Here is a 16,128-nt window from a genome sequence, read left to right on the forward strand (position 1 = left end):
TATATATATATATATATGTATATATATATATATGTGTATATATATATATATATGTATATATATATATATATATGTATACATGTGCAATATTTGACTCATCGGTGTGAGAATGTGTGTGCCGTCACTGCACTTCGGCCTATTAATTAACCTATTCATTAGTTTGAATCAAATTTCTAAAACGGGCCAATGATGAAGCAATAAATATCTGTACTTTTGAGTTTTGGGAGATTTTGTGTTGATTAAACTTACATTTTAATTTGATGTTTAATAAACCGTGAAGGCGCTACATGCTAGAAACTGCACTGTTCTTCTTATATCCACACCATCTTTCCCCCTCCACCTGCGCACACTTGCATTGCACTATTTCCTTAGTAAATCTGGCCCTGTGTCTCTACTCACACGGCGAGGACAACGGGAAAACCTGACCATGAGCTGCAAACAAAGCACACATTATAACAGTGAGGATTAAAAGCAGACAAGGAAGAGTATCCCAAATAGATAAACCACTTTGTTTTTACTTAAGCAAGCTGAGCACAGAAGAACTGCTGAAAATGACATACAAGGTTTACTGACTTTCAGTGAGAAATTAGTGAAGTAAATGTAGAATCATATCAAATATCATCCTGGTAAGTTGGCAGCTCTCCAGAGAACCATCGCTGCCCTACAGAAACATTGTAGCTCCAGTCATCGCGGTAACCGGCAGCTGACATTGGACCCACAAGTAAAGAAAAAACCAAAATAGTTTCATTGACCTGAGACTAAACCAAACCATTGAAAACCATAATGAGATCCACCAGGTTCAATCAGTTGCTGAGAGTTTGTCTAATTGGAGATTTTGCAGAACAATTACAGTATGTGAGTACTGGTGTCGAGTGTGACTAGTGACTCAAAGTTTCACAACACCAAATCAAAACAAGTAGCTGCAGAAAGTGTCTGGCATTTACATGGAAAGAAAAGCTACAATACCACATATTCTGGAGAATGTGTCTGTCTGTCTTGGTAGAAATATTGAAATATAAAAAGCAAAATACAGCCTCTGCTGGGAAATCAAACACAGAAACTAAATGTGCTTCTTATCTTAACATTGACTCTCCATATAAGGCATGAGTTTGTTTTTGTTATAAACATTTTTTTTGGTCTTTGCACTCAGTTATCTAAAAAGCAATGTGCACTTGTCCACACCTGGGGTTAGATGGAGCGTTATTTACAGCGCTATTTCCTCAGACCTTTTTGTTTCCACATCAGAAGAGTTCTTGACGATTTTCTGCCTCCCAAAAAAAAATAACTCAACACTTAAGATAGTTTGCAATTCAGTTTGCCAATGTGTTCACCTTCTTTTGGTATAGACACGCCACCAAGGACAGAACATCACTAACGGGCTTCTCACTCGGATGTTAAGCATAGATACTGTACTTACACGTTTTCAAATGGCAGATAAAATGGAAGGCAGGGGTTAAAAATAAATATTCAAAGACAGTAACAGGGTTCAGGATTATCAAATTTTAAACTGTTAAGCATAACATAAGTCATTCACCACATTTATAATATTATCTCGTTTTTCCCCTTCCCACGAGATTGTTCTGTAGCCAAAGAAAATAGGGATATAAAAGGGGAACTCTTCTCTTCCACTTACTCAGTTGTGAAGACCCCTTAAGAGTTTCTCTTTACATATCAAAACCACCTTTATCTTTGCAAGGCAGATGTCTTAGGTATACTTAATGACGTCGGCTCTCTGAGGTTCTAAATAAAAAAAAAAAACTGTCTGTGTGTGGGAGTCTCTTAACTTAATCCAGTCGTACAGTTTGCCAAAAGCAGGGCAGTAATAGCAAAAGTATGCCTCCGGGCTCGTACAGTAGAGCTTCTGAAAGAGTCCAAGTATCAGCTGTTCTCTCAAAAGTCCACAACATCACTCCACTGTTCATCAAAGGGCTCTGGTAGCAATTTCTGACAGAAATATGACAACAGAAATCCTGCCAAGTGTAACTGTAGGAAAAGCCCAGCAATCAGCCTTCAGAATTGGATGTTCTATTAATCCAGAGGCTTTGGGTCCAAGAGGATAATTCTGTTGAACCTCCCTTGTTCAGTCCAGCAGCAACTCCACTTTCTAGCATCACTTCCGGAACCTGACCTGTATGCTAAGCTAGCTAGCTGCAAAGCTGGGCCAGCTCAGGTTCAGGAGAGGCATTGGGAAGCTTGGAGTTGAAGATCTGCAGAGAGTCCTTGATGCGTGCCACCTCTCCGGCGGACAGCTTGAGCCGGTGGCGCAACAGACAAGAGAACAGGTCCAGGGGCTGCGGCGCCGGCGGAGACAGCCGATTAATCCGGTCCCTCATCTCCAACAACATCAGAAAGGCGGCGTCCTGCGTACCCTGCGTGTAAGGGTAGTCTAGTTGGAGGATGAGATCCTTGATGCCCTCGGGGTCAAAGTGCAGGCTGTATCCGAACACCTTTAGCGTGTTGATCTTCATGTACCCGAGGTTGGACGTCTGGTCGTCCAGGTCCAACGGCTCATAGAAGAGAGTTTCGTTCGCTGTCGGATCATCTGTGAGTATGCGGCTTCGCAGGTAGATGTGCACCGTTTCAAAGAAGGACTTCCATTTGTTGCCCATGGTCAGTGTCCAGTTGTAACACTGTGCCGTGACGACGGCTTCCAGTCGAGTTCTCTCCCAGTCGGGGAAGTCAGGCTGGTTCACTGGCATGAACCAGCTCTCTGAGTGACTTCCCCCAAAAGGATTGACATAAATCGCAGGGACGGGCTCCAGTGTCGAATTCTTAGTCAAGCATATCTGGAAAGAAATGCCCATCAGCATGTGGATAAGGTTGGACTTATTTTTGTTACTCTTGAGGGTCAGCAACATTCTCTTCCTCCAGGCGGGGTTGAACCAACTCCCCAGACGGACGTCATTGCTGATGTAGATGGCGTGCACCTCGATTCTGCTGTCCAGTCGCTGAAGCAGGTACTTCACCTGGAGAGAGATTTTAGAAATGTGAGATCACATTCACTCTTACAGGTAGACAGATAATAATAGACAGATCACTAAGTATGCTTTCACAAGCCAACATGTAGTCTATTTTAATAGAACTCTGGTGCAGTTGTCAATGCAGTAATCGTATTCTTGTGTGGACCAAAAAAACAAGTCCGAGAGCACTTAGAGGTGGTTTTGGACCGTTTTTTTAGAGAACCCTAGTGCGGTTCCATTGCATTGAGAACATAACCCAACAAAATTGCAGCAATTGACCCAAAACATGTGTTTATTGGAACTCCGGTGTGGGTTGGTAGCACAGTTGTGAATGCAATAACTGTTGTGATCCACATCAGAATACAAATGGTCCTAACAGCTTGCGAGAGGTGGTCTCGGACCACTTTCAAGCGATCACTTGTGAGGCTCGATTGCATTGCTAACATAATCTGACATAATTGCTGGAAGTGAACCAAAATGTTCACAAACTCTGGTGCGGTTCAACGCCTGGTTTGATCCTTTTGGGCAGTTGTAAAGGCAGTAATCACACTCTGGTGCGGACCAAAACAACCATTCCGAGATCGCTTGTGGGGGGTTTTTTAGAGAACCCAAGAGCGGATTGATTGAACCTGATCCGACCCAATTGCAGGAAGTCAATTTCAAACACAGACCTGCATGCAGGCGCATTTTTTTAGATGGACACGACAGGTTAACATGAGAGAAAGAGGACTGACTTGGACTTCTGCAGAAGTCCCATGTTTGCTTCACATCTGGGCCGAAGAGAACATTTAGAATCCCCTAAATGAGGGCCACAAAAATAGTGATGTTTTTTTATCAAGTAATTTAAGATATGTTGGAGGAGAGGGGATTCATGAGCAAGTCAAATTGAGAAAAAAAGCCATTCACTGCATAGAAGTGACAGCTCTCGAGACGAGAAAGATGAATTCACTCCATCATACACGCCCCTCAAGCAAATTAAAATGGTTATTTGGTCCGATTTGAAGTGTTGCACTATGAAACCAAACCGGACTAAATGAACGAACCAAAAGTATTGATTTCACTCTCAATCAGACAAACCAAACTGGACTATGGCTTGTGAAGCCACTCTGCAGATCTATATTTGAAACTCTCTTATTAGAGTTATATGTTTGTGTCGAGGCATATCTACAGCATTTCTTTGCCATGGTCGTTAGTGTAATCAGAGGTACTGTATCTTTGAAACTTAGGCGTTTGAGGACCTAAGGAACACATATTAGAAGCTTTGAGAACCTCAGCATCCGGCATGTCCAGGTCAAAGTTCAGATAGTGGTCCAGGGATGCAGCGATGCTCGGCCGGCAGGAGCCTAGATGGAGGAGGTTGCCGTGGTGACAGGCTCCACAGCGGGTCGCGTTGTCGGCGGCGCAGGAAGAGCAGGAGGTGGAGGAGGTGCCCACGACGCAGGGAACGGCTCCCTGGCAGGTGGGCTGCTCCGCAGGGCAGCTACAGCTCTTCACCTCCTCGGAGAAGGAGCCCTGCACGCCGTGCTCATTGCAGTAGAGCAGAGACTGAGCCCTGTTCAACCAAAACCCGACAGGCCTGCAGAGGAGGGAGAGAAAATAACACAGTAATGTGTTGTGTATTCAGTACAGTATATTCAAGGGGAGAATACACCAGGCTGAAAATGAGTGTTTCACTGCCCTGTTTGGTTGATCGTTCAAGTCTGTTTCACATTCTGACCACATGATGTTTAAAGTTAAAAGAAAACTTTTAAAGCTTTCAGGGGGGAAGAACGTTCCCTCCAATATTTTGAATTTGGACTTCAATGCCAGATTTAAACTCTAGCTGTCTGTGTTCAATATGATGTCCTTTAACTGAGACTATTAATAAGTTATATTTGTGGCTTGTCCGAGCCGTAACTACATTTTGTGTGTGAGTGTGTCACAGAGGTGTGGGAGTAACTCTGCTGTGTGCACTGCTACTGAAATGTCTCCCCGATCTCCAACCGCACACTAGCCTGGTTCCAGGTCTATGAATTGCTTCCATACAACTAAGACTCTTTTCAGCCATACAAGCAGGCAGGATTAAGAATAGGGATGTCACGGTGTCTTGGTGGCCTAGGGGTTATAGCAGTACCTCCGGTTCTGAAAAGTGAAGCCAATGCATAAGTGCCTCATACTTGCATTCTCACTACTGGCCATCAGGGGGCGACTATTCTGGTTGCAAAAAGAAGTCTGATTGTATAGAAGTCGATCAGAAAAATGTATACTTCTCACTTGATTTATTATTTCTGTACAAACCAAGATGGCGATGGCCAAAACGCCTAACTCGAAGCCTCAAAATAGCAGTCCACAGTGACTACATCCTCTTCTTATGTACGCTCTATGGGGTGAAGGCACTGCAAATGTAGAGAGATGTGGAAATCATCTCCCTGTGCCACAGCCAGAAACATGAAGTGTTGCTGTTAGTTGACAACAATCTGTATGGCTTAACTTAAAGTAATAGTTTCCCTTCTTTCTAAAATTAAATGAAAAGATCGATACCGATCCTATGTCTGGAGCTGGGAGGCAATTAGTCCAGCTTTTCAAAGACGAGACACAGGAGGATACGGCTAGCCTGGGTCCATCTATTATTATATTATAAGCTTACCACAACCTCTAAAGCTCACTCATTAACACACTATCTTGTTTGTTCAATCTGTACACAAACAGTTATATAAAATCATCAATTTGTTGTTTAAAGGAAAGGCTAAAATGTGTGTCTGTCTTAAGACAACGGTAAGGTGCACAGCTTTTTGCTTGCTTTAACCTCTCCGACAGTATATACTGGCCGTGAAGAGATCGCTGAATAAAGCCATAAAGTTTATAGAGTATACATTATATAGCTGTATATTCAGTTAGATGATTTATGATTAGACTTTGAAGGGATGAATTGTGCTTCAGGAAGCTGTAAAAACAGATGTTCTTGGCACAATTACCAGTAAGTGTTGGTTCCGTCTCCGGGCTGTGATTGGAAACTTGACATCTTTTTTTGTTTTCTTCTCTTTTGACATTTGACATTGCATCTCCGTTTGAAAAGAGAGACACTGAAACGCAACACACCCAGTCACTTTTTGAAAACTGGTATTGAATTTCCCTCTATTTCTTTGTTTGAGTTGTTTTTGTTTTGGTATTTTAAATCTTTAAAAATATATGTCCTCACTCATTTGTTAATAAGTTCTCAATATTTTTTTTACCTTGTTGCAAAGTGCTATTTTCATCATTATGGGGGGGGGGGGGGGGCACCCTTCACCCATTTTACATCCCATGTGCTTCTTCCATTCTCTCACCCCGCCGTCTTTTCGATTCTTCTTTTTAGAGGCATAAACTTAGTTAAACACCAACGTTAAAGGGGGCAACGTCGATGAAAAGGCTTTGATGACAGACTTATAGGAGGGTTTGTCTATAGACCACACTGATACTCACAGCGTTTGCGTCCCATTTTCTATAGGGGAAAATGTAATTTGCAGTCCATATTACTTCAAAATTGGATTGTTTATCCGTGGTAATTTGACACCCTTTTTCCGTTTATAGAAGGGTGAGTGATTGGTATGACTGCAGCGAGAGATGAAAATGCAGACATACATAAATTACCATTCACTTTGGCACGGTAACAGCAGCAACAAGTTCAGACTGGAAATTGGCTCTGCAGAGAGATTCTATCCCCGGGCTAAGTTCAGGAAATCACACACAACATTGCTCAAATGCTCCAGCAATTCCTACCCCTCAGGCCTATGTAAAAAGAAAAAAAAAGAATGATGATAAAACAAATGGGTTTGTGCAGTAGAGAACGGTGGAGCTGTGGCGGCCCCCCGATAACGTCTTGTTGCTTGTACGGTCTGTGTTACGACTCTTGAGTGACGGGGGTGAGACAGAGAGAGAGGAAAAGACGACAACAAGGTGACTGAAGACAGACCGTGAGGCAGAGGGAAAGGACTGTCAGGGAAATAGAAGTTCGCTGTAAGAAAATGCCGGGCTGTCAGTCCGGGAGAGGACTTGATTACAGCGTGCCACAATAACGCGTACCTTACCACACAAAGGCCTCCACCAACCGGTAACTACACCCTTCATCCCTCTCTTAGTCTCCAACCCGCCGTCACATCTCTCTTCCACATTCTCTTACTCTCCGTCCTCCCTCGTCTCACCTGCTTTTTCAATTTCCCCATCGGCGTGGCAACAAAACTGCCAAGCAACGACGGCTGAGTGAAGCTTGCGAGGGTGTTTTTTGTTCAGATAAGTCAACTGCGGCTGTAGAATTGACTCCGGCAAAGGAAGTCAGTCAGCCTTTCAAATTATTAGTAGATGGTGGTTTCAACAACAGCCTTGCTCTTTCTCTTTGTCAGTGCAGCTGCAGTGGCAGCGTGGTATGCTTCCAAACACGTGCACGTTTGTGCATCAAAACCATCTTGACCAGTATCGCAAGGAATTACAACCAAATTGGAAGTGAATGTTGATGGCGTTTGTACGTCCTCTCTTGAGCGATATTGTCCTGCTGACAAACAGAATGCACTTCTACCTTTGTCTTCCTAAACAAAACACATTTCTGATGATGAACAAATTAGTTTTATGGTTTGACAGTGCAATGGTTTGGTTCGGTTTAGGCCCCAAAAACCCCAAACTTTTTTGATGTTCCGAAACATGGTTTGGGTTAAAATCACTACTTCAGAAATATGGCTGAACAAATTGAAGTAGTTGCACCCTAATTTGGATTCTTACCATAAAGGACTGTGGCTAATACTGAACATTATTAGTAATTGTCTAATCTGCCTTTCTGAATTATTTAATGTCTCATTTTTTTACTCGCATTTATACTCCATATATATCTATAAGTTTCGCTGTCAATAAAAGAAGATATTTTAACAGGTACCTGTACTAATCAAATAACGAAAGAGGATTTGTATCTGAGCCTCACTGAGTCTAATTAGTCTTATATTGCATGACTCTTTAAAAGCATTCTGTATATAATGGTAGGTCCAGATGAATAACACTACTTAGAAAATGACTTTTTCTGTTCTTCAGTTTCCTGTCTTCTGTCAAGTTTCAAGAAGTACCAGGCTTCAATATCGGATCATGAGGAAAATATAACACCCCTGGTACATTGGTGTATTTACAGTATCTAAACTGATATTTCTTATGTAAGATGTTGATGATAATTACTTTTGCATGAAGTTGTTTCTAGGCCACTCCATCTGGGAGTGTCATGGGTCATTGATACAGATGATTCATTCAGGTACATGCAGGCTACAGCTATCTAGATAGTGTTGCTACTACTCTGTCATAACGCCCAACGCTTTTACACAGTTTGGATGTTGTACAACATGTTGACAGCACAGACAGCCCAAAGCTGAAACCAAAATGCCAGTAATCTACAAATTCATGTTCTGGATGGAAATCGGCTTAAAGGGAGCAATTGTGTACCCCACTGGCATGTTTCCCACCTTTCCCGTGTGTATCACTTTTGGGAGTTTTAGCCTAATTCAAAGCTGAGCTCTTTCCAGATAGATGGCTTTGGGTTTTCCCCAGTGTGCCTCACTTGAGGTGGGCTGTTAGAGTGCCTACAGCTGTGATGAATCAGCACAAAGCAGCCACGAAAACTCCTAGTAATAATAAATGATGTCTTCTTCAGTTTTGGGATCGGTTCGTTGGTTTGTTTGTCAGCAGGATTACAGAAAAGTTACTGGCCCCATTTTCATTAGAGTTGGCGTGTAGCATGGGCCGAGAAAGATTCAATAACATTTTGGAGCGAATCTGAATGACGGGGCGGATGCTCCCATTATATTACAGTTATGGAAACGGCCTCGGTGGAGGTCTGCGCTCTCCGAGTGCCTTTGTAGTTGGGTTTGATTCCTGTCAGTGTGTCAGTGGGTTACCTCTCTCTGGGCAGACTGATGCGAGGGTGTTTGGGGCAGCGTTTGCTCAGGGTGAACAGTTTCCTGACGACCTTCTGGGCTTTGCCCAGGACCAGGGCGGTGCTGGACTCCAGCTGGCCGTAGCGCTTCTGGATGGACAAGTCGGCTGCCCAGAACTTGGCGACCGTGGACACGTTCAAGAACCGGTCGGTGGGCAAGCGCTTCAGCAGGGCTTTGAATTCATCTGCAGGGAAGTTCAAGGGGGACAGAAAGGGAAGGTGGAGAAAGAGAAAATAGAACAAATTAAGATGAGCTCTCGTCATTTCGATGTTAACAATACCTCTTCTGAGAAAACCCAGATGACATCGATCTACATGGTTTTCCAAGAACGAGTGGAATTTTGATAAATTATTATTTTTTGCCTTTTTATGCCGAATAGGTGTGTATAAGGTGCTATTATTTTACCTACTGTAAAATTTTAGCTTTTATTTCAAATGAAAACTCCCCATGTCTTAAATGTAAGAGCCCTGAGCTATTGTTTGAAAAAGAAGAAAATGTTCCAGGCTTTACTTGCCTCATGCTGTTCTGAAAATGTTCAAAATGTTCTGTCCCTCATGGGTACCTTAGTCAGAACAGCACTTACTCTGTAGTACCAGACACATGGACATCTACTGCCCCAGCCAAACCGAAGAGAGACATTCAAACGGTGATCAAATCAAATGGATAACGTTCCAGTGTCTCTGTGTGTGCTGAATCTCCTACATAAAAAAAAGACCATTTGAGTGAATCACACTGAGAATAACACCGGCACAGAAGACACAGCTCGTACCTCGCGCTGGGTTTGCCGAGAGCGTTCCGGTGTTCAGATCATTGGAGTTCCATTATGAACCAGAGAGCAAATATTATACCAGTGTGAAACCTCTGGGCAACTGGAAACCTATTCTTTTCTTTTTCTCCCAAAGCCAGCTAAGTGAGACCTTCTAGGATTGTTCTGGGTCTGCTAGAGAATCCCATTCCCATGCGCTGTTGTTGGCAGGGAGACAGGGAGTTAATTCTGCAGCCAAGCCGACCCGAGCTGAGCCCAACTGATGAGACTCAAGCCTATTACAGTGTCTGGTGATCCAAGATGACACGACGGTCCGTCTCTCTCTGCGTCTATGTCTGCCTCTGTTTCTCTTCTGGACGATAGCAAGTCGGGGCTGAGAAACATTGATTCACTTGATATGAAAGTGTGGTGAAAGAATGTCCATACAACAGTGCAAAAATCGCCAAATACACACATTTATTAAAACGTTAAATAGGATCTGATGTTATATTTTAAGACACTAAACAGCTATTTTAACTAATTACCCAAGATCTTCCTCGTTGCCAGTGTTTTGGTACATTTTGTGTAAAAAGAAAAAAAAATAAGTTTAATGAAATCTTAAGTAAAGCAGTAAGAATAAAACACCAAAGTATGGGTTGCATTTTGTACTACCTTTGCAAGGGCTGCCATCATTTCCACTGTGGAGTCCGTTTCTGCATCTCTTGTTACTCCCTCATGTCTCTCTAAAGCCTCTCTGTACGGACCTAAGGCTAAATTAGGAGGGCAACATTAAGTTTACCATTCTGTTTGCTGCATTCCTCAGATGGTTTGTTTCATGTCACCTCTACTGATCTTAACAAAGCATTAAAAGCCACACTGAGCTGAGCGTGCAGAGTTCATTGTTTGAAGGACAAACAAAAAAAAGCAAGCACAGTGTACAAACACCTCCATTTTAAAGGTCAGACGTCCAGATTCATGCAATGGGAAAGTTGCTGAATATAATTTTGATCCACCAGAACAAACAGTTTCTCTTTCCAGCTGCTGTTAGAGACGAAATATGCTTCAGATCTGAGTTGAAATCATCAGGTACAGAAGTGGATGAATATAAAATGAGGAAGGAGCTATAAAAATATTGCGCAATACACTGTACTTCCTGACATTGAAGTTAACAAATATTTTGATTGATATAGCAAAATGCAAATTTGTACGATGCAAATAACTCAGTTTAAATCATACCTACAAGCCTTTCAGCCCGGGACTTTTCTTAAACATGTTTTTTTGATGTTGATTGAAGCCTAGAAGGCACTAAAATGAAACACAAGATTTCTGAGCATTTATTTCTCTGACCACACGAGGCATTTAGACTGCAGTTGCTATAGTACACATTATTACCATGCACTCCATCTTTTAATCTCAGGTTATTCCATTGTGCAATAAGATCAGATCGACCACACACTCAAAAGCAAAACCTCTGATTGACCGACAAGTCAGGACCACAGTAAACATTCTGAGTTGGATTTATCGTCATGGATGTATTTAACAAAGTGTCCAAAAAGACACGACTGGATTACAAAGCTCGTGAAAGTGAGACTCTGCATGGGAGCGACTCACTATAGCCGGGATGAGAGCTGGTATCAGAGTTATTAAGAATATCGTATACGGCACACTTTGACCTACAAGTTGTATATTAGTGTATTTGTATAATTTGTCTGTTTTGATGGGAGACATGCAGCAGCCGTAAATAAATCAGTGCACATTATGACAAAATCTTAACATTATAAATTGGCACATCGAACAGGTTGCCGATCATGTCTAGTAACTTCATCAAACAATTGCATTATTGATGTGCTTGTGAACACAAACGATGGAATTAATTGCTGCAGCTGTAGCGGTTGCTGAAACCATGAAGAATGTCGCCATTATTGTTCCCTCCTGTAAATATGGAAATGAAACCTGTTATCCACAGCTACTTTGTTTTAATATGGCCGCCGAGATGCCAGGTAACCTCATCTCAAACCCTCTTGTGAGTAATGGAGTTATCTCACTAGAATACCCCATGTGTTCTCTGTTTTAAAGTTGTTTTTTTTCCTCAGCACAGAGACATGCAGTGAGTCAATGTGACCATTAGCTGGTGAGATCAATGCCTCTGTCTTCATCTGTCTCCCTTTCTCCCCCCATCAGTGATTAACACAGAGTGGCACATACACATTCATACACATCCACCAACCACCTCCCCCCCTATTCCTTGTCCTTTTTAACACTCCCTGCACATTATTTCTCTCTCTCTCTCTCTCTCTCTCTCTCTCTCTCTCTCTCAGAAGTAATCATTAGCACTGCCATCACGCTGGCGGAATTTGTCTGTCTGTTTTTCTCCCTTTCCTGACATTTATGACTCTGTGTCCCAAATTTATGGACAATTTGGCTCACTCCAAATCCATCAGATAAAGAGGCCATTTTCCCCCCCCCCATCATAATGGGTGACCGCGCCGCCCTAAAATCTCCATCTCTGTGCTGAGTTAGTGATTCATGACATCATCAAGCGGAGGCAACAGTGAAGTGACTGGCTGTGCTGAGGCCTGTTCATTGAACTCAAAAACAAGGACGGGGGGGTATTAAGAAGTCGGGATTTGAAGTTGACCAAAGTCAACTGCTGTTTGGTTTTAGCCAAGCCAGTAGTGTGGCTCTATAGAGATAATAAGGGCGGCTAGTCTGTCCATCTCTTTGGTCCAGAAGTAGGTTTAACTGTTGGAAAACCGTTGTAACAGACACTTATGTCCCACACCAGGCTGTTTTCAATCACTGTTGGTACAAAAAACATATGCATATGTAAATCGTATAAAACCCACGTGATTGTGAGCCAGAACGTGTAGGGCTTCCTCCAAGGAAGGTGCTCTAGTATAAATAACAAGGTGGTCAAACTAACACAGGACTTTCACTCAGGAGACTGCTGTTCCAGTCCTCAGTGAAAGCAAAAGACAAAATGTATCTTGCTTTTGTTACTTTACTTGCATACTTAACTTCCGCCACCTACATAAATTAGGTAACAAACTACTTATTTCACATAAAAAAGGTATTTATTTTAATCCAATCCACAATCTAACCGATTCCTCATTTTGCCTGAACAGGCTCTGCCCTGTCGCTCAAGTTGGACATTAGAAGGCAAATGAAAAATGGAAAATAACTTTTCATACGATATTATACGACCACACTATGATGGTTTATGACCAAACCTTGTGTTATTTCAGTGCATAATTGTTTATGAATTTATGAGTTCAGCCCCACAGACAGCGCTCTTGTCCTCTTGAAGGATTTTTGACCAATTACGGAAGATATTTCTGGAAAAAGTCTGGAGAGGATTATTGGCTAATCTGAAAAGAAAAAGCTTAGTTTATTAAGAAGCAGCTGTAATTAAGAGCTTTTTGTGATGAATCACTCACGAGTGAATGAAAAAGGTTTTTACCTGATTCTTTTTGACACGATTCACAACTACAAATGTTTGACAATCCAGACAGACACTCTGAACATTTACACCTTTCAGGATGTACTATACGTGCACATATACACACACACACACACACACACACACACACACACACTAAAATGAAATGAAATGCTGGTTTTCTGGGTTCTAGGACTCGTCCTGCAGCACTAAAGGGACGCCATTTAAACAACACAGACATCAAAACATGCCGTTTCCTTCCTGTTTCCTTCTCATGCTTTCAAAACTATTTTGTCCACTGATTTTCTGACAGTGTCGGTTTGGATCACAAGGATGGAGGCCTCAATGGAGCTTATTGGGAGCTGGCATTCTGTCTGATGTGAATTCTGAGCTTGCCTCGTCGTAATAACATTCACCTTGCTTTGTAGGGATAATGTTAATCTTCAAGTGTACATATTTAGTTGCTAGCCTGATGTTTGTGCTTACTGAATCGTATTATACTGCAGCATCAGACACTCTCATCCCCGTATGCTTTGAAAAAACACATGTCTCTCTTTCAGTTTCTTCTTCTTCTATATTTCTTTCTGCTGTGTATAATTAAAATATTCTGTGACATTTCCACAAATAAGCTCTAACCCCTTGCATACGCTCACTGTCAGCATCACTGTCATAGATGGAATTAGAATTGATGGGTTTTACAGCTACCTGTCATATGTAGCGGTGAACACGGCTGCCTGGAACATCTCCTTTCTCTTAAGAAGCCTCTTGTATTTAGTTCTCTGCACAGTGGCCATGTCTGCCAGTCACATCTCAGATCCTCTCATTAAATCCCACACGATTCCTCGCAACAACAACTTCAATAATCACCCTTCTTCCCCCCGCTCCTTTAACTCAGTTGCAAACATGACAGACAATAAGGTTGGAGTTGGGATGTCTGCAGGCGAGCACTGCGACGGCCACCCCCCCCTCCATTCCGCAGTGACGGCGGCTGGGGGAGACAGAGCGGAAAACGGAGGGTCCAGAGCTGTCGAGTGAGCTGCTATCTCCATCACTTCAAAGTGTCTGTGCCACATTAAACGCACCATCCATCATACGGCGCTGACACTGCTCCTCACACAATAGTTAGCGGGAGGATTGTGTTCCCGGCAGTCTCTCTACAGAGCCACTGTGTTAAAGAAAGTAGACTCAGTGAGCTTTTTCAAGTCGGTCTTGGTTCAGTGGAATGATCGATCTCTCAGAACACTGACTCAATACTTTAAAAACACTTTACTCACCAGGAATCCTTGAAGTAAATTTGAAAATTTGTATCATTCATATATAGTTTTTTTTAAATTTATTTATTTATTGACAAAGCTAAAAAGTGTGTAAATGTTAAAAGCGTCCATTGTCACACATCAAAAAAACTAAACAAAACAATCAAAAATGATATACTGTATATAAAAGTGTAAATGTTCAGAGTGTCCATTATTACACATCTGTATCTGTGAATCCTGTCAAAAAGCTCAAAGAGGAAAAAAAAAAAAGAGTAGAAACTCTTCTTTTTTCATTCAGTAGTGAGTGATTCATCACAATACGCACTTAATTACATTTGCTCCTCAATAAACTAAGCTTTCTGTTTGCGGATTAGCCCATAATCCCCTAAACACTTGCAGTTTTTCCAGACACATCTTCCATAATTAGTTAAAAATCCTTCAAGAAAACGACAGCGCCGTCTGCGCTTGACTTGGGCTGAACTCATAAATTCATAAGCAACTATACACTGAACTATTTATTATTAACTGAATGTTATTAAAGTTGCATCTGTCCCTGCAGAGGCGTAGGCTTTGGGAGATTCATCACACATGCTACAGCTGTGTTTTATCATGTTTATTAGAAAGAAGAACATATAAACCCACACGATAACAGTAAAGGTACAGGAAGTGGCTTGTGTTGGAATATTCTTTTCATAAATCCACTCGTTTTCTAAATGACAAAACTTTGTTTTGGTGCGTTAAACCTACATTTAGAGCTAGATTACATTTGAAATCCCAGCAGCAAAAGCTTCAGAGCCTCTACATCAGTGTTGCCTCTGAATGTGACCTGACCGACTCTGTTTCAGTCATAGATCAATTGCTGGCCTCAATTTGAGCGTTGTATTTTTAGATACACAGAGTGTGGTCAGTGCATTTACATAGAGAACATTAATAGAGGTTGTTGGAGGGAGGCGGTGGGAGGAAAAGTTCATGCTTTCCACAGGGTAGCAGAGTAGCGCAGTAAAGATGTCTAACTTGCCTTCGTGGTTGTATTGATGCGTTTATTATATCCCATGTATTTCCACTTTTAAAGGCTGCAAACATCAGTATGCTTCCGTCTTCCTCAACTTTGATGTTTGCAGTTCTATATCCGCGGCATATTGCTTGAATATGCACGGAGAACCACTTTTTGCCGTTCGTAGGTAATTCCATAATCCTGAGTTCATATATTATTGGAAGAGGTGGGACACGTTTGTTGTCCGCTCCTCAGCTTTGCTAGAGACTACATTAGCCCCTACTAGCATTTTTTTTTACGCTGCTATCACAATATACCCCAAACTCCGAACTTAACTGTCTGCCGTCCATTTGCATTATGGGTAATGCTGGCATCTGGTCGAGACTAGGTAGAAGATATATCTGCATCAATTTTTATCCTTTTCATTTTTAAACCGCCCATAGTGAGTCACACAGTGTTGTCCTTGAGGAGTGCACTCCCTTTTAGAGCACATTTGTGTGGGACATTTTTTGGACTTTCGGCACCTCTGAGTGGCAGCATTAAAAAGACACCTAAGCAGACAGCAGTGTACACAACTACTGACCATGGATTGGCCGACAACATCCCATTCACTGTAGAAGTGGAATCCAGATTGTTTTGTTTTTCCACAAACAAAATGCTTGCTAGTCACTATAATCACACCAGAAGTTATTGGCAGACCAACTCGATCTAACACTACTTCTACCTGATAAAAGTAAAGTGGTCTACTCGCTGTCCTGCAATGTCAGCCCCCCCCCCCCCCCCCCCCCCCCCCCCCCCCCCCCCCCACCCCCC

The 16,128-nt window shown here is 42.2% G+C and overlaps 1 protein-coding gene across 3 annotated transcripts in view; it reads right to left on the bottom strand.

Moving 5' to 3' along the window:
- Positions 1-495: 495 nt before the first annotated feature.
- brinp2 (bone morphogenetic protein/retinoic acid inducible neural-specific 2) overlaps positions 496-16,128 on the bottom strand; it is a 225,657-nt gene continuing 210,024 nt past the window's right edge. For all 3 annotated transcript variants that reach the window (XM_031874543.1, XM_031874542.1, XM_031874540.1), the window contains 3 exons: positions 8,846-9,068; positions 4,230-4,536; positions 496-2,966 (listed from right to left, as the gene is read on the bottom strand). In XM_031874543.1, the coding sequence (XP_031730403.1) occupies positions 2,145-2,966; positions 4,230-4,536; positions 8,846-9,068 (1,352 nt within the window). In that variant the 3' untranslated portion in view covers positions 496-2,144. The remainder of the gene's footprint in view (positions 2,967-4,229; positions 4,537-8,845; positions 9,069-16,128) is intronic.

Source organism: Anarrhichthys ocellatus, unplaced genomic scaffold, assembly GCF_004355925.1.
Source record: "Anarrhichthys ocellatus isolate YVR2014 unplaced genomic scaffold, GSC_Weel_1.0 scaffold82, whole genome shotgun sequence".
Classification (NCBI taxonomy): Eukaryota; Metazoa; Chordata; class Actinopteri; order Perciformes; family Anarhichadidae; genus Anarrhichthys; species Anarrhichthys ocellatus.